The following is a 19,465-nucleotide window of genomic DNA, read 5'->3' as shown; positions in this document are numbered from 1 at the left end:
ACTGCTTTCATCTCTTTCTTGTGTTGCTAACTTGGAAGACACGCCGGCTGTGTTTTGTATCAGGCAGAGAAGGCTTTGGAGGTTGGGGGTGGGGATTGTGCTGTTCTCTAATAAGATGAAATGGTTTGAATGCCACTCTGCACAGGCACTGGAAGCAAGATTTGTAACTAGATGCTATTAGATGTGATTCCACCTCTCTCACCTCCAATTCATAATTTATTTTACAATTAGGCAGAAACAGCTTTGGAAAACTGCCCCTTAAGACAACTCAAACTGTACAAGGGATTTGTTGCTATACCTCGTCCAGCCAAATGAAGGAAAGAAAAAAAATGTGTTACTCTTTATTCAATCGCTTTTTTTGCACAGGGTGTTCAACCTCTTCCTTCCACTTATTGGGTTACTGAGCTGCACTTCTGCAACCTTCTTGAGTGTTATTCAATATTTAAGCTTGACACGAATGATCCCCAGTTCAGCCATTCAGGTATCGATATGGGTGGGGAAAAAGAGTGCTAGTCGAGGCCATTGACAGGTGTGTGTTGGGTTTATTGGTTTGTTTTTCTTTCTTTCTTGTTCTTGTATTATGAATTTTGTGTTTCTATCTTGTGTTTTTGAGTTGTGAACTGCCCTGAGGTCTACAGATGGAGGGCAGTATACAAATTTAATAAATAATAATAATAATAATAATAATAATAATAATAATAAATAAATAACAAAATTGATAACCACAATTCAGAATGAACTGGGCTTCAAAACTGTCTTGACTTACAATCAAAGATTCTGGTGGGTGCTGGGAATGGATGAATGGCTCGTAAATGAAATGAAATAATCTAGAATAAAGGATCCAAAAAAAGCCATCTAGGTTCAACCCCTTATTTTGAAAAGCGAAATGGACCACCCAAGCAGGGTTGGCCCAATAATTTTTGCAGCAAAGGATAAGGTAGTGACCTCCTTCCCCGGTTCCATATTCAGAAGCCAGCTGGATGGGCAGCTGAATGCTGCTTCAGCACTAGGGATGCAATACTGTCCCCTCACTGGACCAGATGGCAGCAGGCAAGTGAAGGGATGCAAGACAAGCCATGGGGCAAAACCGAACAGGTAGAAGGCTTAGGTGGAATGACTGAGAAGCTGCCACTGCCTCTACATAGCATCTGCTGCCTGAGGCAATTGCTTTACTGTGCCAGCCTTGCACAGATGTTCTTCCCTAATTCTGCCCCCTCCTCCCAGTCCTACCAGTCCAGACAACCTTTCTGTTGTGGTAGTGTGTAACCCTGTTTGGTGATACTAGTGGTTGGTTCTTCTACCTCAGCCTCACTGTTGTTGCCTGTTTCATCAACCTGAGATTCTTTATAATTCCTGGCACATGTGAGCATCACTTCCTAGTTTCTTTTTGTGAAAAAGATTGCTGTGGGGAAGGAGAGTTGGTTTCTGGACTCACTTAACCCTGAATACTTCAGAGTTTCATCAAGACACCAATGCCCTGCTTTTACATTTTTTGGCTCTTATACATACACAGATAATTGTGATTTCTGCTAAAGCTCTAAGGGCATTTGTTTGGTGATTGCTGTTTTAAACAAAACACATACAACACTCTCACCTTCATCCTCCTCAAAGTCAAAGTTCAAAAAGTCCATGGTGTTGTTAAGGAACCAGGCGGTCTGCTTGTGGATTCTTCCCTTTCTTATAGTGTTATATGTAATTTATTGTGCTCTCTATTTCAGATTTTTTCGAAACAGAATCTTTACTGGAGTTACCCAACCATAACAATTTTTTACATCACAGAAACATTTCCATGACCTAAGGTGTCAGCTGGCGATGTGGAATCCCAGATGGGATTGTTTCTGATTAGGAAGACATTTCCTAGTCACTGGGACTGTCTGAGTGTTGTGCATGCTGTTTGCCTCCCCTTGAGTTCAGGTCACTTTAATTTCATCTCAAGTATTCCATGACCTCATCTAGACATTGTGACTCAAGATATATAGTATCTCCTATGGTCACATAGCTCAGACTTGCATCGGGTCTTCTTTGCTGAGCTGGATCAAAATGGATCAGAATTCAGGTGAGAGATTTTGTTTCAGAAAGTGATGCTGTTGATTGCTGAAGGTAAGGTTACCAGATTCTTTTCAATGAATCTGGGGACACTTTTCAACTTCAATGGATTTTGTATGGGGACTGATTTGTAAATCCGGGGACTGTCCCCAGGAAATGGGGACGTCTGGTAACCTTAGCTTAAGGGGCAGCTAAACCTGTCGAGGTTCTAAGAAATACTGTAAGGTTCTGGGTACTAATGCTGCTACTTTTCATGACCCAAGTTCAGCTCCCTCTCTTTAAATGTGGTATTTTTTTTTACAACAGTCAACCTTGGGCAGCCGATTAAGATCAGCATATGGATTTGGCACCCTAAGGCCTATTAAATTAGCCAGATCACAACAATTCAGGACACAGGTGACCCCTTTGTGAGAATTCTTCCCAATCACAACATTTAGACATGTACCATCTGTATGACACTCCTATCTCCTAGCAGACATCTGAAAGCGAGGTGTAAATTTTTAACCATAATTTTTATTAATATTAGCTTTAAAATATTGCATAATACAGTGGTACCTCTGGTTATGTACTTAATTCATTCCGGAGGCCCGTTCTTAACCTGAAACTGTTTTTAACCTGAAGCACCACTTTAGCTAATGGGGCCTCCCGGTGCTGCCGCCGTGCGATTTCTGTTCTCATCCTGAAGCAAAGTTCTTAACCCGAGGTATTGTTTCTGGGTTAGCGGAGTCTGTAACCTGAAGCGTGTGTAACCTGAAGCGTCTGTAACCCGAGGTACCACTTGTATAGGCATGAACGCTGGTAAGGTACTGCTGAGCAAGAGGCTTCATAATAATAGCCTTTCTTAATGGACAGCAAAAATGGTAAAATCTGTTGCCATCCAAAAGTAGCATACAATACAGAAGGAAACCAAGCTGAATGTGGTAGTGACATCTTTCCCGCCACAAAGTTGTTGGAAAGATGGTTCCTTGGGATCATTATTTATTTATTTATTTATTTGATTTCTTACCTGCCCTTCACCATAAGGTCCTTGGACTGGTTACAGCAATTAATAAATACAATTACTAGGGTGGCTCATAAAAATTATATATTGAATTTCAATGGACAAGGTAAAGAGAACTGATGTTTAGACATGCTTAAATTTGTATAGGATTGGGCCATTAACACCCACTCTTGCTTTCTATTTTGGGTGCCTGTCAAGTCTCTGTTTTCTTGCTGCAAGTTGTGAGCTGCTTACAATTCTAATTAGCAAACAGAGACTGTTTTCTTGTTTTCAGTGACAGCTGCACTAGTCATAACTGTTAGACAAGAAGAAAGGCTTCTAATTATCACCTAATGTGACCTCTGATTTATTCCATGAGCATGTAAATAAATCCAAGACTGGAGCTGGTGATAGGGTTATTTTGGGAGTGATCTTACAGACAAGCATGGGGTAAATTTAGTAAAACCAACCCACATGGTTCAAGTAAATGGCCCAGGCCTTACATGACAGGAAAAGGCAAAAAAGATAATGAAAAAAGAGAGGAATTAATCAGAGCAGCTGGCAGTACTATTATTTTTAGGACCTTCTTAAATTAGATAATTTAAAATAATGGAGTTAAAATCTGATAAACTGTTTTCATTTTCAAAGAAGCCTTTGGATTGTGGGGGGAAATGGAAGCTGACTTTTTAAGTATGAGGCACCAGAAGGAAACTCATTCCCTTCCAAATTATATTTTATTTTTTAAAAACACTAATAAACAAGTCTCATGTTTCTTTAATTCTGGGAAGATGTGAAGGCCTGCACTAATTCAGGGCTCCTGAATGCTTCACAAACCACACAGTCCAGTTTTGGATTCATCAATAATAATTATTAGCCTTGATTCTGTGCTGCTAGTGCTATTATTAAAATCCTCATAAAGCACATAACCAACTGCACAGGAAAAGTCTACCACAAGGATGTGCTGAAGTGAGGTGTGTGTGTGTGTGATATTCCAGAAGAAGATTTCTAAGGTGCGCACCTGACAGGCTACTATGCTGATTTGCACAACCACGAAGCAGTGAGATGTGCGCTGAGCACAGGTCGCCTGAATTGCCTCCCAACGCAATTCCATTGCTTCATTGCAGTACCCACCCCTCCCCGCTTAGAAAATTTGGGAAGCCCCAACTATTTATTTTTTACATCTGTATTGTGCCTTTCCTCTTAAGAAGCCACAGGTAGCCAACATTTGATCATAGCATCGTAAGAGTACTAAGGAAGGTATCCCAAAGGTCATCTAGTCCAACCCCCTGCAATGCAGGAATCTCAGCTAGAGCTTCCATGACAGATGGCCATGCAACCTCTGCTTAAAAACCTCCAAAGAAGGAGAGTCCACAACCGGCTGAGGGAGATGGTTCCACTGTCAAATAGACTCCCCTCCCCCTTTCAACCTCACAATAACCCTCTGGGGCATAGGCATAGCCAGGGGGTGGGGTGGCCCCCATAAATCAATCAAAATCAATACAAATCAGAAGTTCTGCCCCCCCCCCGACAAAAAATCCTGGCTTCGCCCATGCTCTGAGGTAAAGTTAGGCCTGCGAGAGAGCGACCCACTGAAAGTCACCCATTATTATTATTATTATTATTATTAATTGAATTTATATACCGCCCTATACCTGGGGAATCTCAGGGCGGTTCCCTGAATAAAATTGAGATATAAAACCACAAAATACATAATAAAATAAAAAGAACCCAATACCCCCCCCCAAAAAAGCCTTTTAAAAGGGCATAGAATGTAAATCAGATCAACGAAAGGCCTGGTTATTGGCTGTCTTATTTAGACAAGCTGCCCAGATGTTTAGAAAGCCTGCACGATTTTAAATTTGGCTTCAGTCTATCCTATAGTAGTGTGTTCTTATCTATCCGCATGCTCTTATATGACGGCTGCAAACTTTTCAGGGATAATTTTATTGTTATGTCTTTTTTTCAACTTTGAGTGTGCCCTAAAACCAAGCGGGTGTATACATTTTATGAACTAAGATAAATAAATGAACATGGGCTGAGGGGTGTGTGGCTTCCAGAGTTTCCCACAGAAGCGCCTGTTTGGGATATTCCGCATTTAGCAGCAGGCACCGGGGAGATCCAGCAGCGGGATCTGTACAGGTGCTCCGTCCCCCCTCACAGCCTCCGTCAAGCGGGCGGCGAAGACGGCGCCGCGGCCTCCCGAAGCCTCTCGCGTCCGTCCTTGAGCACCAGCCCCGCTCGCTTGGGGAAGCTCCTCCGGGCCCGCCAGCCTTCCCAACGCAAGGAGGGCCCTCGGGCCGCCGCGACGCCCAACAGCTCATCCCGCCCGCGTGCCGCTCCCAATCAGCCCGCTCGAGCCTCGCTGAGGCGGAGTCGGGCTCGCGCGTGGCCCACAGCTGGGAGGGGAGGCGCGGGCGGCATGATCGGGACCGTGCTCTGTTACGTGCTGCTGCCGGTGGCGCGGCTCCTGCGGGCTTTCCGAGGTAACCCCCCCTCCCCGCGCCGCCGTCCCTCCTTTTTCCCGGCCTCCTCCTGTTTCCCTGCCCCCCACAAGCCGCCTCAGAAAGAAGAGGCGGCTTCTCACACGACGCGAGGGCTTCTGTCAGCCGAGGCCCAAAGCTGACAGGAATCCCCGCTGCCCCTCCGCGCTTCTCCACCAGGCCTGGCCGGACGACGCTCAGTTGGCGGCCTGGAAGCCTCCCCTTCTCCCCGCCTCAGGGACCCCTTTTTGTGAAGTCCGCCCCCCCCTCGAAGGACGTGGTGGTGGAGGTGGTTAACAGTTCTGCCCCTACATTCACGGGGACAACATTATCTGTCGCCGGTGCTTTATTTCAGTGTAATAAAATGCTTAACATCAGTGGGGGGCTGTGTTATTTTAAAACCAGACGGCCACTTTCCCATATGGGCAACTGAGGGGCGGGTGGGGGGGGGGACATGACAGGCGTGCCAGTTGTGGGCGGGACCCGACGCAGAAGTGGGCGGGGCAATGAATGCAAAACAGAGCCTTTGTACCGTCGGCTGGTTTCTTCTACCCATGCTGTTTCTCTATCCCGCAGCCGCGCGGAACGAAAACGCACGCACGCTCAACGAGGGTGTGTTTTAAGGTGTGCGTGGGTGCGTGCGCACGCGTCCGGGGTGGGGGGAATAACCCAAAAGGCCAGACGAAGAAGACTGGGAAGCTGCGTTTGTCTCCAACCCCCCCCCCTCCCGCCCCGGGTTCCCTACCAAATGTTGCTGTACGTTAGATGCAGTAATTATGGTTTGGCTGGATGATGGCAGTGGGAAAGAGATTAAGGAGGCAGGTGGTTTGGAGCGAAGTGTGTGGGGGAGCGTAGGAAGAGTAGGCAAACGCGTGTATTTGTGGTTATCATAATAAATGAAACATATAGGCCTTTTGAACTGTTCAAAACACTTCAGATTTGTGTTGTAATCCTTTTAAGTTAGGTCGCTGTTACACTGAGCGTGAGTGAGTGAGAATGTTTTCTAAGTAGCCTAGCAGTACCTTGTCTCCTTGTACGACTCTTTCTAATAATCAGAGTGTTAGGGGCTAGATAGGTGCCCAATTTTCATTTTCTATATGGCTTTGGAAGTACCTTTTTTGAGGTATGCTTTTAATACATTCTCTCCCCCTCCCCCTTTTGAAGAAGGGGGCTACAGATGTCCCATTTCAGAATTTTCTAACAATTCAACAATTCAATGCTTTGAACTGTAAATGTATCGATTTTCAGGGCTCCGGCACACTGGAAAGTACTCTTAAGGGTTAGTCTTTCTCTGCGACCCCTGGCCCTATTTTCTTGTATAATAAAGTTATCATCCTGCATCACACTCCACCCATCATGATGACAAATATTTTGCTACCATGTAATATCAGATGACTAAAAGACAAATGTGAGGGAACAAGGATTAGCATTCTAACCCAGAGAAGAGGATTCATCTAATAGCCAAACTAGATCCGATGCAGGAGATCTGTCTGGTTTGTTTGATTGGGATCATGACTTTGGGGGAGATTTTTAAACCTCTTCCCCTGCCCTGTTTTCTTGCTCCCTTCCAATCTGAAACTACTGTTTCCTAAATACATATACCAGCCAGATAACATAGCTAAAACCTTTACATTCTGTACTACTTCATTCTGTTCCAGTTCATGAAGTAATCCAATATCACTTGTTTAACTTTTATATCTGTTTTAACAATGCCTCCTGATCTGGTAAGAATATTTTGGAAATGAATGTCTGTTAATGGTTACTTCTATTTGCACTCAAATCAATAATAGAAAATCATTGAGATTTTGAGATCAGCCAAAGTGATCAAGGAAGTCTTGATATTGCTAAACCCAAATGTTCAAAATCATGAACCTGCAACAATGTAGGACTGCTTTAGACAGTGGCATGGACTACTTTCCTGCCCACCTTCTCAGGATTGGTAAAAGCAGGTGTGCCCTACTGTGCCAACCTTTTGCTGATCCTTCTGAATTGTCCTCGTATCATAAACTGTTTAGTTCTAACAATTTTGTGGCACCTAATTTTGCTACCCTTTGGAAACGCGTTGTTTTAATCAGCATCTGCTGTTGGCTTATTTTGGCAGATGCTTTCTTTACATGTCGAAAGAACATGCTTCTGGCGAAGAGCACGACCACCCATATAGACGGCCTATCTGCTCCCATCAGTGGGAAGCCTGTCTCAGAGGAGCAGCAAGCCCTGCTGCAGCAGTGGCTGGAGGAAGGTGCTGGTGAGGTCCATGCCAGTGAGAGTGCTTCAAAACCAGAGAAGGTGCCCACGATATCAAATGCTGAGTGGCTGGAAGGCCCAGAGCTATTGATGACAAGCTTAAGCGACCTGAATGTATCACCACAATCTGGTGGCCAGGAGCAGCTGCCAAGTGAGGTCCAGAGTGAGACGTCTCCTGGACTACAGGAATTTGTAGAAGTGACAGGAAGTTTATCCACAGAAGAAAGGGAGGCCTTAGGGGACAATGCTATATGGGCAGCAGTAAGGACACAGGCTGATCCTCAGATGGTTGAAGCTGCTCCTCTGTCTACAGAAGTGTGGATTGAAGACCCTGCAGTGTTAGCCTGGAGTCCTGCCCAGGAGACAGATGTGGGACCAACAGAGGGAGCAGTATGGCCTTTTCAGAATGCTGGTCAGTTTCAGCCACTCCCACTAGAGATACCTTATCATGGTGAGTATAATGAATGTATTTCATCTTCTGATTTTGACTCTGCTTTCATAGAGCCAAACTTTCCAATATAATATGACTGTATGATCTTTGCCATGTGTGAGGCTGCAAAAGAGCTGAAAAACACCAGTATTATCTTTCCGCAGACTCCTTCAAAGCTTTGCCTTGGAAGCATAGTCCATTGCTGAACTCCTTTCGTGTTTGGATATGTTATTACTAGTTTAATGTAGTATGACCAAAATTACAGCCCAAAAAGCATAGGCAGAAGGTTTTGTGAACAGTTGCCATCAGAACTGCATGGCAAAGTAGTGAAAGGAGAGTTATTCAAGGTGTATTACTATCTGTGAAACAGATGACGTTTCAGAGTACAGTTTCAAGGAAATGAATCTAGTGCTTGTTTGAAACTTATGAGCATTGCAGAATCTTTCCTCAAAACATTTAAGTCTGGAAAACTAGCTATCTTAGTCTGTTGCTGTAAAAATTCATCTTGTGAAGTAGCCCTATAAAATACCACAATGCATCTGTTAATCTTCAAGATGCCACCATGCTAACTTTGTTGCTTTTAAAGACATTTATCCATTGGTCGCCTATCCACCTCTGCCAGTGGAGTACTTTTACAATCTGAAGAATCTTTCTGAACGATCATATCATAGTTCAAATTCTTCAAGCAATTGGTGAATGATAAATCCCTCATTTCCCACATAGCAGAGATAACTTAGGGCCAAACTGTAAAGATAGTAAATGTGTCTTTGCATTTAACAAGCACCTTTTAAAGTAAGTAGTAGCTTCTAAAAGATTGTAATTATGAGGATCACAGCTAGAGAGGATTTAACACTTTCATCCCCTGCTTTGGTCCTGGTGAAAATCACTTCTAATTGCATTGTGGGGGAGGCAGATTGGTGCCATTTGCAGTTTTTAAAACCATGCATGTTAAATGTAAGAGTGCATTTAACATCACATCTGATTTGGTCCATAGGGTCAAACTATTTGTAATGCTGGAGATCTGTGATCAGGATCTCCCACCTGTTTGAAGTTTTGGAATGGATTGGGGTTCTGGAAGGGGGTTTAAGCCTTTTCCCTCATGCAGTTTCCTCTGCCTATTCCCTCATCCCCCACTCCCATATTTCTAACATTTGTCTTCCTTTCTTTGTCATTACGCAGAAATTCTGTGGAGGGACTGGGAAGATCTTTCTGCTCAGGCTTGCATCCCAGAGTTGAGCTCAGAGGCTGGGTCTTTATTTGAATTCAGAGTCATGTCGTATAACATTCTGGCCCAGGACCTGATAGAACAGAGCCCTCATCTTTATATGCATTGCCATCCAGACATTATGAACTGGAGCTATCGCTTTACAAATCTCTTACAGGAGATCCAGCACTGGGATCCTGAAGTGAGTGTAACATTTGCATTAGGCACTATATTAGAAAGGAGAGGGAAATCCTAAGTATATTGTTCTTAGCTAGTGTCTGATAATATGGCCCCCAGAGTCCTCACTTGCAGCAACTGGAATTTGGGTCCTTCTCGCACATAGCTCACGGGACTGTAAACCTGTCTCTTAGTTTGGATTGTCTGTAGATTCCTGTCAAGGGTAACTGAGAACTTTCTGGCTTTAGGTAGCGCTATTCAGTGACTGTGAATCTGTAAGCACTTTCACTTTCAGTCTCCCACTCCTTGAACTCTTTGCACCTCCTCTCCTTATTTTGAGTAGTTTTTTGAATATGTAATTGCTTGTAGTCCCAAAGGATGCTGTATTTTCCCACTCTGTAGTAGGGGAAATAGGTATAGGGAAGATATTCAGTCAGAACCAGTTATAGTGAGGGAACTTACTCTGTTGGGCTGCCTTGGGAGAGCTGCTGCTAAGTATGTTCTCTGTTGCTTTCCAGATTCTTTGTCTCCAAGAAGTTCAGGAGAATCACTATTGGGAACAGCTGGAACCAACACTTACAATGATGGGTATAAGTAGTTTTTGCAATGGAGACTAGCTCAAGAATACTCCTATGGATTCCTCCAAGCACTGCTTTTTCTACACGGTTTTACTGGCCACAATTTTTCTGGGGTGATTTGCTTTACCCCCTGAGTTTGATAGAAGGAATGGTTGTGGGGAAGTTGGAGCTTCTCTGCTATCTTTAATGTCACACTAGGGTATCATCATTTAGTAAGAGGCTTGGTCTGTTTCTCCCATGATTTTCGTAGTGGGGTTGTAGCCTCATGCTGGGGATTAAAGTCAACATTCCTTTTAAAATAAAAAATAAAAAATGAGAAGCAGCCATGGGAGGCTGCAGTTAGGAACAGGAGGTTGATGCAGGAGGAGCTGCTTAACTTCTCTCCCTCCTGCTGTCTTCTCACTCAAAATCCTGCTCCTACCTGCAAGCTGCTTTTCCTGTGAGTCAGGATATGGATCCCAGCAACCCTTCTCCCCGCTAGTGGAAAAGCAAGTTGGGGGAAACTGATTTTGTGCAGGGAAACATCCAGGCTCAAAAAGGATTAAACAGTCTTTGACATTCCTTTGCTCAAACTTGGGAGCTCCTGTAGCATCTTTTCAGTTTAACAAGGAAAAATTGTATCAGGAGACAGTTGTATGCATCTCCTCTATAACCTCTAGTTGAGCTTTGTGAATAAAATCATGCCAGGTTTAGAACGTCTGACTTTAAGTTGGCCCTGACTTGTAGGTTGGTAGGGAACTTTCACCCCAGACATGGTTCCCTGCCTTCCTGAATCTGCTCCAACTCCTGCGACAGTTGGATGTGTTTGGCTTGGCATGGTTTCACAATATGAACAGGAGGAACATTTGTTGGCTGGACACTGTAAAAACAGAAGTATAAGATCTTGATATAATTTCACCTTGCCTATAGAGACTTGCAGCCTAATCCTATGCAGATTTACAGTTCAGTGCAGTTCAGTGAGGCTTATGTATGTGTTAGAGTTGCAGCCTTAAGTTCTTGGTTGTTTAAATTGATCTGATGAAGCCTTTTGTTGTTTGGCTAGGCTTCGCCTGCATCTACAAGCGGAGGACAGGCAGGAAGACAGATGGTTGTGCAATCTGCTACAAGCAAAGCAAGTTTCAGTTGATAAGTGCTAGTCCTGTTGAATACTTTCGGCCTGGCTTGGACATCCTCAACAGGGACAATGTGGGTCTGGTATTGCTGTTACAACCTTTACTCCCAGAAAGCTTGGGAGACAAATCAGTCAGCCCCTTGTGTGTGGCAAACACTCATGTGTTGTATAATCCCCGTCGGGGCGATATCAAACTGGCTCAGATGGCTCTGCTCCTAGCCGAGGTAGACAAGACTGCAAAAATGGCTGATGGCAATTACTGCCCTATTATCTTATGTGGGGACCTGAACTCTGTGCCTGACTCACCACTATACAAGTTCATTCGGAATGGCCAGTTGTACTACCATGGAATGCCAGCCTGGAAGGTAAGCAGAGAAAGGGGATAGATGGCAACATCTCTTGACTCAGCTTAAAATGCATCATGCCTTTCCTCTGTAGACTTAGCGGCTTCTGAGATTTTCTACCATTGTACCACCTTTTTTGTGGCTTTGGTTAGTTCACTAAGAGAAATTGAATTATTTAATTTCTCTTGTGATAAAAAGGCCATTATTGTATTTGGGTCATAGGTGCTACAGGAAGAAGTCCATGCTAGAATCTATGTAAACTTAGGCTATCTGCATGACAGCTTCCTGCATTGCTGCTTTAGTAAAGGTAAAGGTAAAGGGACCCCTGACCATTAGGTCCAGTCGTGGCCGACTCTTGGGAGCCGGCGTACAGCTTCTGGGTCATGTCGCCAACATGACTAAGCCGCTTCTGGCAAACCAGAGCAGCACACGGAAACGCCGTTTGCCTTCCCGCCGGAGCAGTACCTATTTATCTACTTGCACTTTGATGTGCTTTCGAGCTGCTAGGTTGGCAGGAGCAGGGACCGAGAATGGGGATTCAAACCGCTGACCTTCTGATTGGCAAGTCCTAGGCTCTGTGGTTTAACCCACAGTGCCACCCGCTTCCCGCTGCTTTAGTATATTAGCACAAAACATGAAGCTGGGGCGGTGGACAAAGCAGGCACAGAAATAGGAAGGTATTGAGAACAAAACTTTTCTACGTTAAATTAAATGTTCAAACAGATATTATGATACATTCAATTTAGAACAGATAGAAACTATTCCCCCTCATTCTAGCTGCCACCAATGTATTCTATTTTATTCATTTGAAAATAATAAACTTTATGAAAAGCAGAAAGTCAAATGGGTGTATTATTCTATACTGAAAATGTGAAATCTGTTATGCAAATGGCACAAACTATGCTGGTTTTGCCGAATGGTCAGATGGGAGCAGAATAAACTGAAGCTACCAGCATGTGTGGGCTGCTAGATAAGGGTGTGCATTGGATGCACATTGAAAACTGTCATGCATATACCAGTTTAAAATTACTGGATTCTAAACCTTTTTCTCTCCTTGAGACAATCACACGTTTGCTGTTATACCCCCATCTGCTATAGGCTAGATTTCTAACATTCTTGATTACCCGGGAATAGTCTAGACTGGGTTCTTCCAGACAGAGGCATAGTATTATAAAAGGGTCCTTAGCAACAGGCTTCCTTTTGCTGCATTATTTTTGAAAAGCGTAACTTCAGATTAAATTGGGGTGCTGGGAGATACATGCTGGCATTCTGATGATAGCAGCACTGTACGGGTGCTTCAAAAACTTGCATGCAACAGCAGTCTTGACCCCATAATACACACCCTTCATTGGGTTTTCTTTCTTTTGACTAAGTGACTAATTCCTTTGCTTGTAAATTCCTAGCATAGTCACAAATCTGTAGATGTAGGTGCCAGTTTTTAAGCTTGTGTGTGTGGCTGCACCTACTATAAATTTTGCTGTATTTGAGAAGATTGTGTGTTTCAAAACACTTTGGTGTGTGCTTGTGTTCCGCCCCTGTAGGTGTCTGGACAGGAAGACTTCTGTCAGAACCCACACCAGCGGAAACTGCTGACTCCCCTGTGGCCCAGCTCTCTGGGGATTACAGACAGCTGCCAGTATGTCAGTCTATGCCAAAGCAAGAAGTCAGGTGAGCTTCATGGTGGAAATGAGGACAAGTGTTGCAGAGACTTGTTCTCTGCCATTAATGTACTGTCTGAAAGTTGCTAGTTTTTTACACTCTAAAACCATCAGACTGGCTAAGAGCCTAACCACATATAATGTTACTATCCTATAAGTAATGTTTATTCATAAAAGTGTGTATTCCCGACATCCATAATTATAGGTTAGGGTCCCCCTCCTTCGCTTTAACCAGCATTTGAGTTTTGAAATTGCATTTTGATGGTTGTATGGGTGCAGTGTGGACTTGTACCTGCACTTCATTCAAATAACAACACTAGGTTGTGTGGAAATAATCAAAATCAACTTAAATGCCTCGTTTTATTTTCCTCCTTTGATCTGCCTTTCTCCCTGTAGACAGGCGCAAATACAGCCGTGACTTCCTGCTTCAGTTCCGTTATTGTGATGTTGCATGTGAGCGACCTGCAGATCTGATACTGTTGGAAGGTGTGACGGATGCCACGCCAGGTATCCAAAATTTCCCACCGCTTCATTCTGCAACTATGATACACCTAGTTGGAACAGATCTTTTAATACTTAATGGCTTGGACTCACTAGCAGGGTTTGAGTAAACACTTACAATTAAGAAAACAAGTATAAAGGTCAAGATGCAATAATGGGGAAATAACAAAGGGTAAGATTTAATGTGAAAATATGGTACAAAAATTATAAGATTATAACAACATTTAATTAATTAAAATTAAAGTTAGGAAAAAACAGGAGGAGAAGTAAACAATTAATGAAACAGAAGAGGAGGTTGTGGGAAGTCACTGGAGGTGGGGTGGGGGAGGTAGAGATTTATACATTCTTTTTGTGATAATATTGATTGTGTTGAATATAAAATTGTAAAACTTATTACAAATTATTTTTTAATAATAATAATAATACTGAATGGTTTGAGGCACTGCTGAACATGTGCGTAGCCAGGATTTTTGTCGGGGGGCAGGCCTTTTATAAGGGGTCAGAACCTCAGTTTGCTATGTATTTTTATTGAATTTTATTGATTGGGTGGGGGCAGCTGCCCCCCTTGGCTATGCCCATGCTGCTGAAGGTGTTCGTTGGTGGGCTGAAGCATCGCCGCATGCTTCTCTTGGTTCCCTGTGGCTCTTTTGAGGACTTTGTAGCAAACCTTGCATTCCGAAAAGAGTGTCAAATTTGATTACGTTTCCCCCAATCTTTGAAATCTGCCTCATGCAATCTTCTGATTAAAAGATATTTGTGGATTATTCTCATCCTCTCCAGAGGACACCCTCTTGCGGTTTGGTAATGATAGTCCATTATGTGCCAACAGCAAGTTAAGTCCAAGGATCACAAAACATAAGCATTGAGGCTTGTATTTTTCAAATAGCAATCAGCCTTCCATGCCATGTGGCAAATTTATTTTGAAATTTATTTTGATCCTGTTGGAAATTTATTTATTTTGAAATTTAGGACTGTTACAAAGGCAGCTTGTGTGTGTCATGCAGGTTTGCTGTTTTACGAAAAAGTCTACAATTACTCTTGGGCATTCCTAAAGTGGTTCTTTCAATCCTGGGCAAAATCTATTACTTGAAAGAGCAGCACCTTTACTCATCACCTGAGCCTTGTCTTGGTTTTATCTTGTTCCTGTTTGCGTATGAACTGCTTAATCCAGTTCTGTAGGTGAGAAAGCAGGAGGGGCCCATTTCTAACTGTGGTAGATGTTCTCACCTCCCAATCTCTTTATGCACCAATATATTTCATTGAATGCTGAAACCTTTACCTGTTCCCCACTCTCTCCCATTTTGCCACTTGGTCTTGACAATGTAGATTGTTGAAGCAGCAGTTTGGATGGGGTTACTAATTGTGAGTTTAACCCAAAAATTGTACGTTCAGTGGTGTATCTGATCTGGATTTTCTTTGGTGCATTGCAGACCGTCCTGCACATTGGCCTAAGGAGCTCACTGTAGTGAACAACTCTGATCCAGATCTGTGTTACTCAAGGTAACTAGAAGGGGAAGGGTGTTGGGTCCCATGAATGAGACAGTTCCATAGCCAGGATTGTTATCTTGAGAGCATAGTGGAGTCACCTTTGGTTGAAGGGGATTGTATGATCCTTGTCACAAAGCCTATGTTAGAGTCAAGGTTTTCTCCAAGGAAAGGGGGCTGTGTTTGCAAGAGCAAGTTAATCTTCATACTGCAGTTGCTCTCTGGGTCACAGGAGGGAGTTTTTCTTTTCATTTGTTTCAATGAAATAAATTGAAACCAACCATGGGTGGGCCAAGTGAGAATCTCTCTTGAAACTCAAATTGAGGTACAGTAGTACCTCAGGTTAAGAACTTAATTCGTTCTAGAGGTCTGTTCTTAACCTGAACCTGTTCTTAACCTGAAGCACCACTTTAGCTAATGGGGCCTCCTGCTGCCCCTGCGCTGCTGCTGCACAGTTTCTGTTCTCATCCTGAAGCAAAGTTCTTAACCCAAGGTAATATTTCTGGGTTAGCAGAGTCTGTAATCTGAAGCATATGTAACCCGAGGTACCACTGTATAAGAATAGATATATGCCAGGATAGTGCAACAGTTATAAAGGCTACACTAGCTTGGTCCCACCTTAGCAAGATTTAGGGCTCTGAGCAGACTCCCCTTGAAAATAGTCATTTATCAAATAGAGTGTTGTAATCAAATTTAAGGGAGTTTCCCTAGGATCAGACAGTAATAGCAAAGCAAATGTCTGTGGAAGGCAGAGTTGAGTAGTTGAATAGTAGTACTTTTAAAGTGCTTTTCTTGCATTAATTGAGTTTCTTCTCCTCTTCCCCATGTTTTGGGAATGGGGAGCTGTTTCTCCTGTACAGGTATCCAGGCAGTATCCAGCATGGCCTCAACCTGACTTCTGCCTACAGCCACTTCCTGCCTGAGAGAGGTTGCCCTGAGATTACAACCATGCCAATGGGTGTGGGGGCCACAGTTGATTACATCTTCTATTCAGCAAAGCCTGTCAAGAGTGATAATGAAGAATGTGAGTGTTACAGAACTTAAATCTCCTGTATGGCTATACTTTGTGTATTTCATCAGAGCTTTTGTGATGGACTGCCTGTCTGTCTCAGCCTCAGCCCTTCAGTGAGCCACTGAGGATGGCAGTTTATGTAGTCATAAAATGCATAACTCCCCCTGTTTTTCATCTGGCTATTACTCTGCAGTGAGTTGCAGTGGTGATCATGTAAGTGCTTTGCTTCTTACGGCTGTTCCTTTAATTGTGATTGGAACAGACTAGAGTGCTGACTTCCTGTTGTTTTGCCATAAGTTCTTCCTTCTTATTGTACTTTAGCTCTGACCTATGCCCCTTGCCTCCCACAAATGCTTCTTCAGCAGGATCTATGCTCACATCTCTGATCTGGCTCCTGAAAGCTCTCAAGAAAAGTATCCTAATGTCAATGTCCAGTGCTGTCCACAATTTGTCACAGGGAGATAGAGTGGTGCCTCGCAAGACGAAATTAATCCGTTCCGCGAGTCTCTTCGTCTTGCGGTTTTTTTGTCTTGCGAAGCACGGCTATTAGCGGCTTAGCGGCTATTAACGGCTTAGCGGCTTTAAGAAAAAGGAAACAAACTCGCAAGAACTCGCAAGACGTTTCGTCTTGCGAAGCAAGCCCATAGGGAAAATCGTCTTGCGAAGCGACGCAAAAACCGAAAAACCCTTTCGTCTTGCGCGTTTTTCGTTTTGCGAGGCATTCGTCTTGCGGGGCACCACTGTACTGTACTGAACATCTACATTGTGTTGTTCCCCCACTTTAATTTGAGGTCTGAAGCCTGAGAGAGTAATTTGAGAGGGTAAAACCTGAAATGAAGCTTATACTTACCAAGCTAGTGATCACTTGCGTGATGACTGCAACATGTATTGGCAACATGTTCTCTCACTGGTAGAGCATGTGCTTTAAAATGCAGAAGGTCTCAGGTACAATCCCTGGAATCTCCAGGTAGGGCTGGGAGAGACCTGTCTATGGAAAGCCCCTGCCAGTGAGTGCAGACATTACTGAGGCAGACAATTGGTATAAGGCAGTTTCAAAATTGCCATTTTCCTGTTTCCCTGGTTCATATTTTATTGAATGCTGAAAGATTTGGGAATATGAGCTGAATACACATATAGGATATTACAGTCAGGGAAGGATGGTAGTAGAATGAGAAAACTAATTGGTTATGATTTTGAGAGGCTGTATAGGTGTGTCTGGGTTAGTGCATTTAGTTATTGAAAACAGGTTTTTGTGAGTGGTGTGTGTGTGTGTGCGCGCCCATGACACTTGCTAATATCAGTATTTTTACTTTTTGACACTTCCATTGCAGTCTTTCTGTGGTTGAGCTTATGCTTCCCCCACTCCACATGGGGAATGAGTGTGCATGCTCGGTGCTCCTCTTATTGCAACTGTGATTCATTTTCAGGTCGCAGGATGTACCAAGATGGAGCCCTAAAGCTGCTTGGCCACCTCTCCCTCCTCTCTGAAGATATCCTTTGGTCAGCAAATGGCTTGCCAAACCCTTTCTGTTCATCTGATCATCTTTGTCTGCTGGCCAGCTTTGGCCTACAGATCTCTGACTTCTGATCATGTGCCAGATCTCTAGGACTCTCGCAAGAGTTGGTCTGAATGGGAAAAATCATGCCGTTGAAGTTTACATTAGCTATCTTTAAAAAAAAAAAAGCAAAAGCTATTTATCTTCCCCACCCTCACCCCTCCCCTTTTTGAGATGTCCTTGTTCGTTTCTCCCACACTTCTTTTTTCATGAGGAAATAACCTGAGTTTACCCAGAATGCTACAGTGCTTCACTGCCAGTTTTTGGCTGCTGCACCAGCTTTTTTTTCTCTTTTAACAAAGTGTATCCCGCCAGCAAATTAGCAGATTTCTGTCAGCCTGGCAAGTTTGCTTAGCCACCATTGCTTAGAAGTCAGCAGAGCATGTCTTTGTGCACCACAAAGACCTTAGCAGGACTAGAGATGATTTGAGCCTGAGTCTAATCTGGGCTTCATTCTTTTTTCTTTTCATCACAAGCAGCAGTTGGCCCATACATTACTGTTTCTGTTGCACCTAGACCAGAATGCTGATGATGATTTTTGCAAGTGTGCAAAACATAGGGCTTTTTTGAAGTGCTGGTACTGCTCATAACCTCCAAAGGTGGGTGCTTGTTGACTGAAATGTTGTTTCTCTTATCTGCTTGGTGGTAGCGTCAAATCAACCCGTGTCAACTAACCGTACCCTATGGAGGTCACCTTGCCAAAATTCAGCTCTCCTGCATGAACATTTGGAAGCCGCCTGCTCATACTGTAACAGACTTTTATCTCTGCTCTAAGAGCCTGCTTGGATTTTATGCTCAGGTTCTTGAGAAGGCTGTTTTCTCTCTCCCATCAACTTGTGACATTTTTGCTGCCTCTGGTGGCACTTCAGGGAAGAAAAAGACGGACTAAAAGTGGCAAAAACCCAAATGAGCGCTGCTTTGTTTTTTGTTACAGCTTGTAAGCCACAGTACTGGGTACCTCAACTGGTCCTGGCAGTTGCTGCTCATTTTTTCCTTTATCACCAATGAATTGTGACAGGAACATGCAGCTGCAGAGTTAAGGCCAGCCTCTAAATAACCCACATCCTTTCCTTGATACATGGAATCCGCAGGATCAACTTCAGCTTTGTGTGGGCCATGGCACAACTTTATTTTGTGGGGGGAGGGAACGCATTCAGAGTTGTCAGTATTTTTAATGTTTTGTTAAAATTTGAAAAAATAAAATTTTATAATTTCAGAAAAGTTGTAAATTCAGTTGGTTGGAATGGTGTGGGTGAAACTGAGCAGGATGCTTTGTGAGAGCACTTTGTGTGTAGCCCTCTGGTGAACACAGTGGGAACTGCTGCTGAAGATGCACCCTGCTGTGTGGCGCCTGCAAATCCTGAAATCCAGTTTAATATTATGCACACTGACCCTCTCTAGAGTGATTACCTGAGTATAACAGCTCTTAGGAGCTTTCTGTAGAATTTGGCCAATAGGGATTTTCATTTTATAGACATGCAACTTTCTAGCTCTTACAGATATGAAAGTAGGCTTGGAAGTGTGTGGGCACTGGGCCATGCCTTGTTGAATGCTCAGTAATAATAATAATAATAATAATAATAATAATAATAATAATAATAATTTATTTATACCCCACCCATCTGGCTGGGTTTCCCCAGCCACTCTGGGCGACTTCCAA

At 43.5% G+C, this 19,465-nt stretch overlaps 2 protein-coding genes across 6 annotated transcripts in view; one reads left to right on the top strand and one right to left on the bottom strand.

The window, feature by feature from the left end:
* The window catches only part of LRRC74A (leucine rich repeat containing 74A), a 35,181-nt gene extending 33,269 nt beyond the window's left edge, over window positions 1–1,912 (bottom strand). For 2 of the 3 annotated variants that reach the window (XR_014548859.1, XM_083616691.1), the window contains exon 1: window positions 1,595–1,891. Coding sequence is in view for 2 of the 3 variants with exons in the window: in XM_083616691.1 (XP_083472817.1) it covers window positions 1,595–1,631 (37 nt within the window). In the remaining variant the exon portion in view is untranslated. Of the gene's footprint in view, window positions 1–1,594 lie in introns of all 3 variants that reach the window. The other variant, XM_083616690.1, reaches the window with a different exon arrangement.
* A 25-nt stretch (window positions 1,913–1,937) lies between these two features.
* Window positions 1,938–19,026, top strand: ANGEL1 (angel homolog 1). 3 transcript variants are annotated; one of them, XM_083614310.1, is made up of 10 exons: window positions 1,938–2,056; window positions 7,607–8,200; window positions 9,359–9,585; window positions 10,079–10,148; window positions 11,181–11,614; window positions 13,135–13,261; window positions 13,648–13,758; window positions 15,183–15,252; window positions 16,098–16,261; window positions 17,677–19,026. In XM_083614310.1, exons 1-10 carry the CDS (start codon window positions 2,041–2,043, stop codon window positions 17,835–17,837), a joined length of 1,974 nt encoding a protein of 657 aa, XP_083470436.1. In that variant the 5' UTR covers window positions 1,938–2,040; the 3' UTR covers window positions 17,838–19,026. The 3 variants fall into 3 exon arrangements, with proteins under 3 accessions (XP_083470436.1, XP_083470435.1, XP_083470434.1); XM_083614309.1 differs by lacking the exon at window positions 1,938–2,056 and adding an exon at window positions 2,067–2,100; XM_083614308.1 differs by lacking the exon at window positions 1,938–2,056 and adding an exon at window positions 4,972–5,508.
* The last annotated feature ends 439 nt before the right edge of the window (window positions 19,027–19,465 follow it).

This window comes from Podarcis filfolensis, assembly GCF_964270895.1.
Source record: "Podarcis filfolensis genome assembly, chromosome: 1".
Taxonomy (NCBI): Eukaryota; Metazoa; Chordata; class Lepidosauria; order Squamata; family Lacertidae; genus Podarcis; species Podarcis filfolensis.
This window is presented reverse-complemented; position numbering and strand designations above follow the sequence as displayed.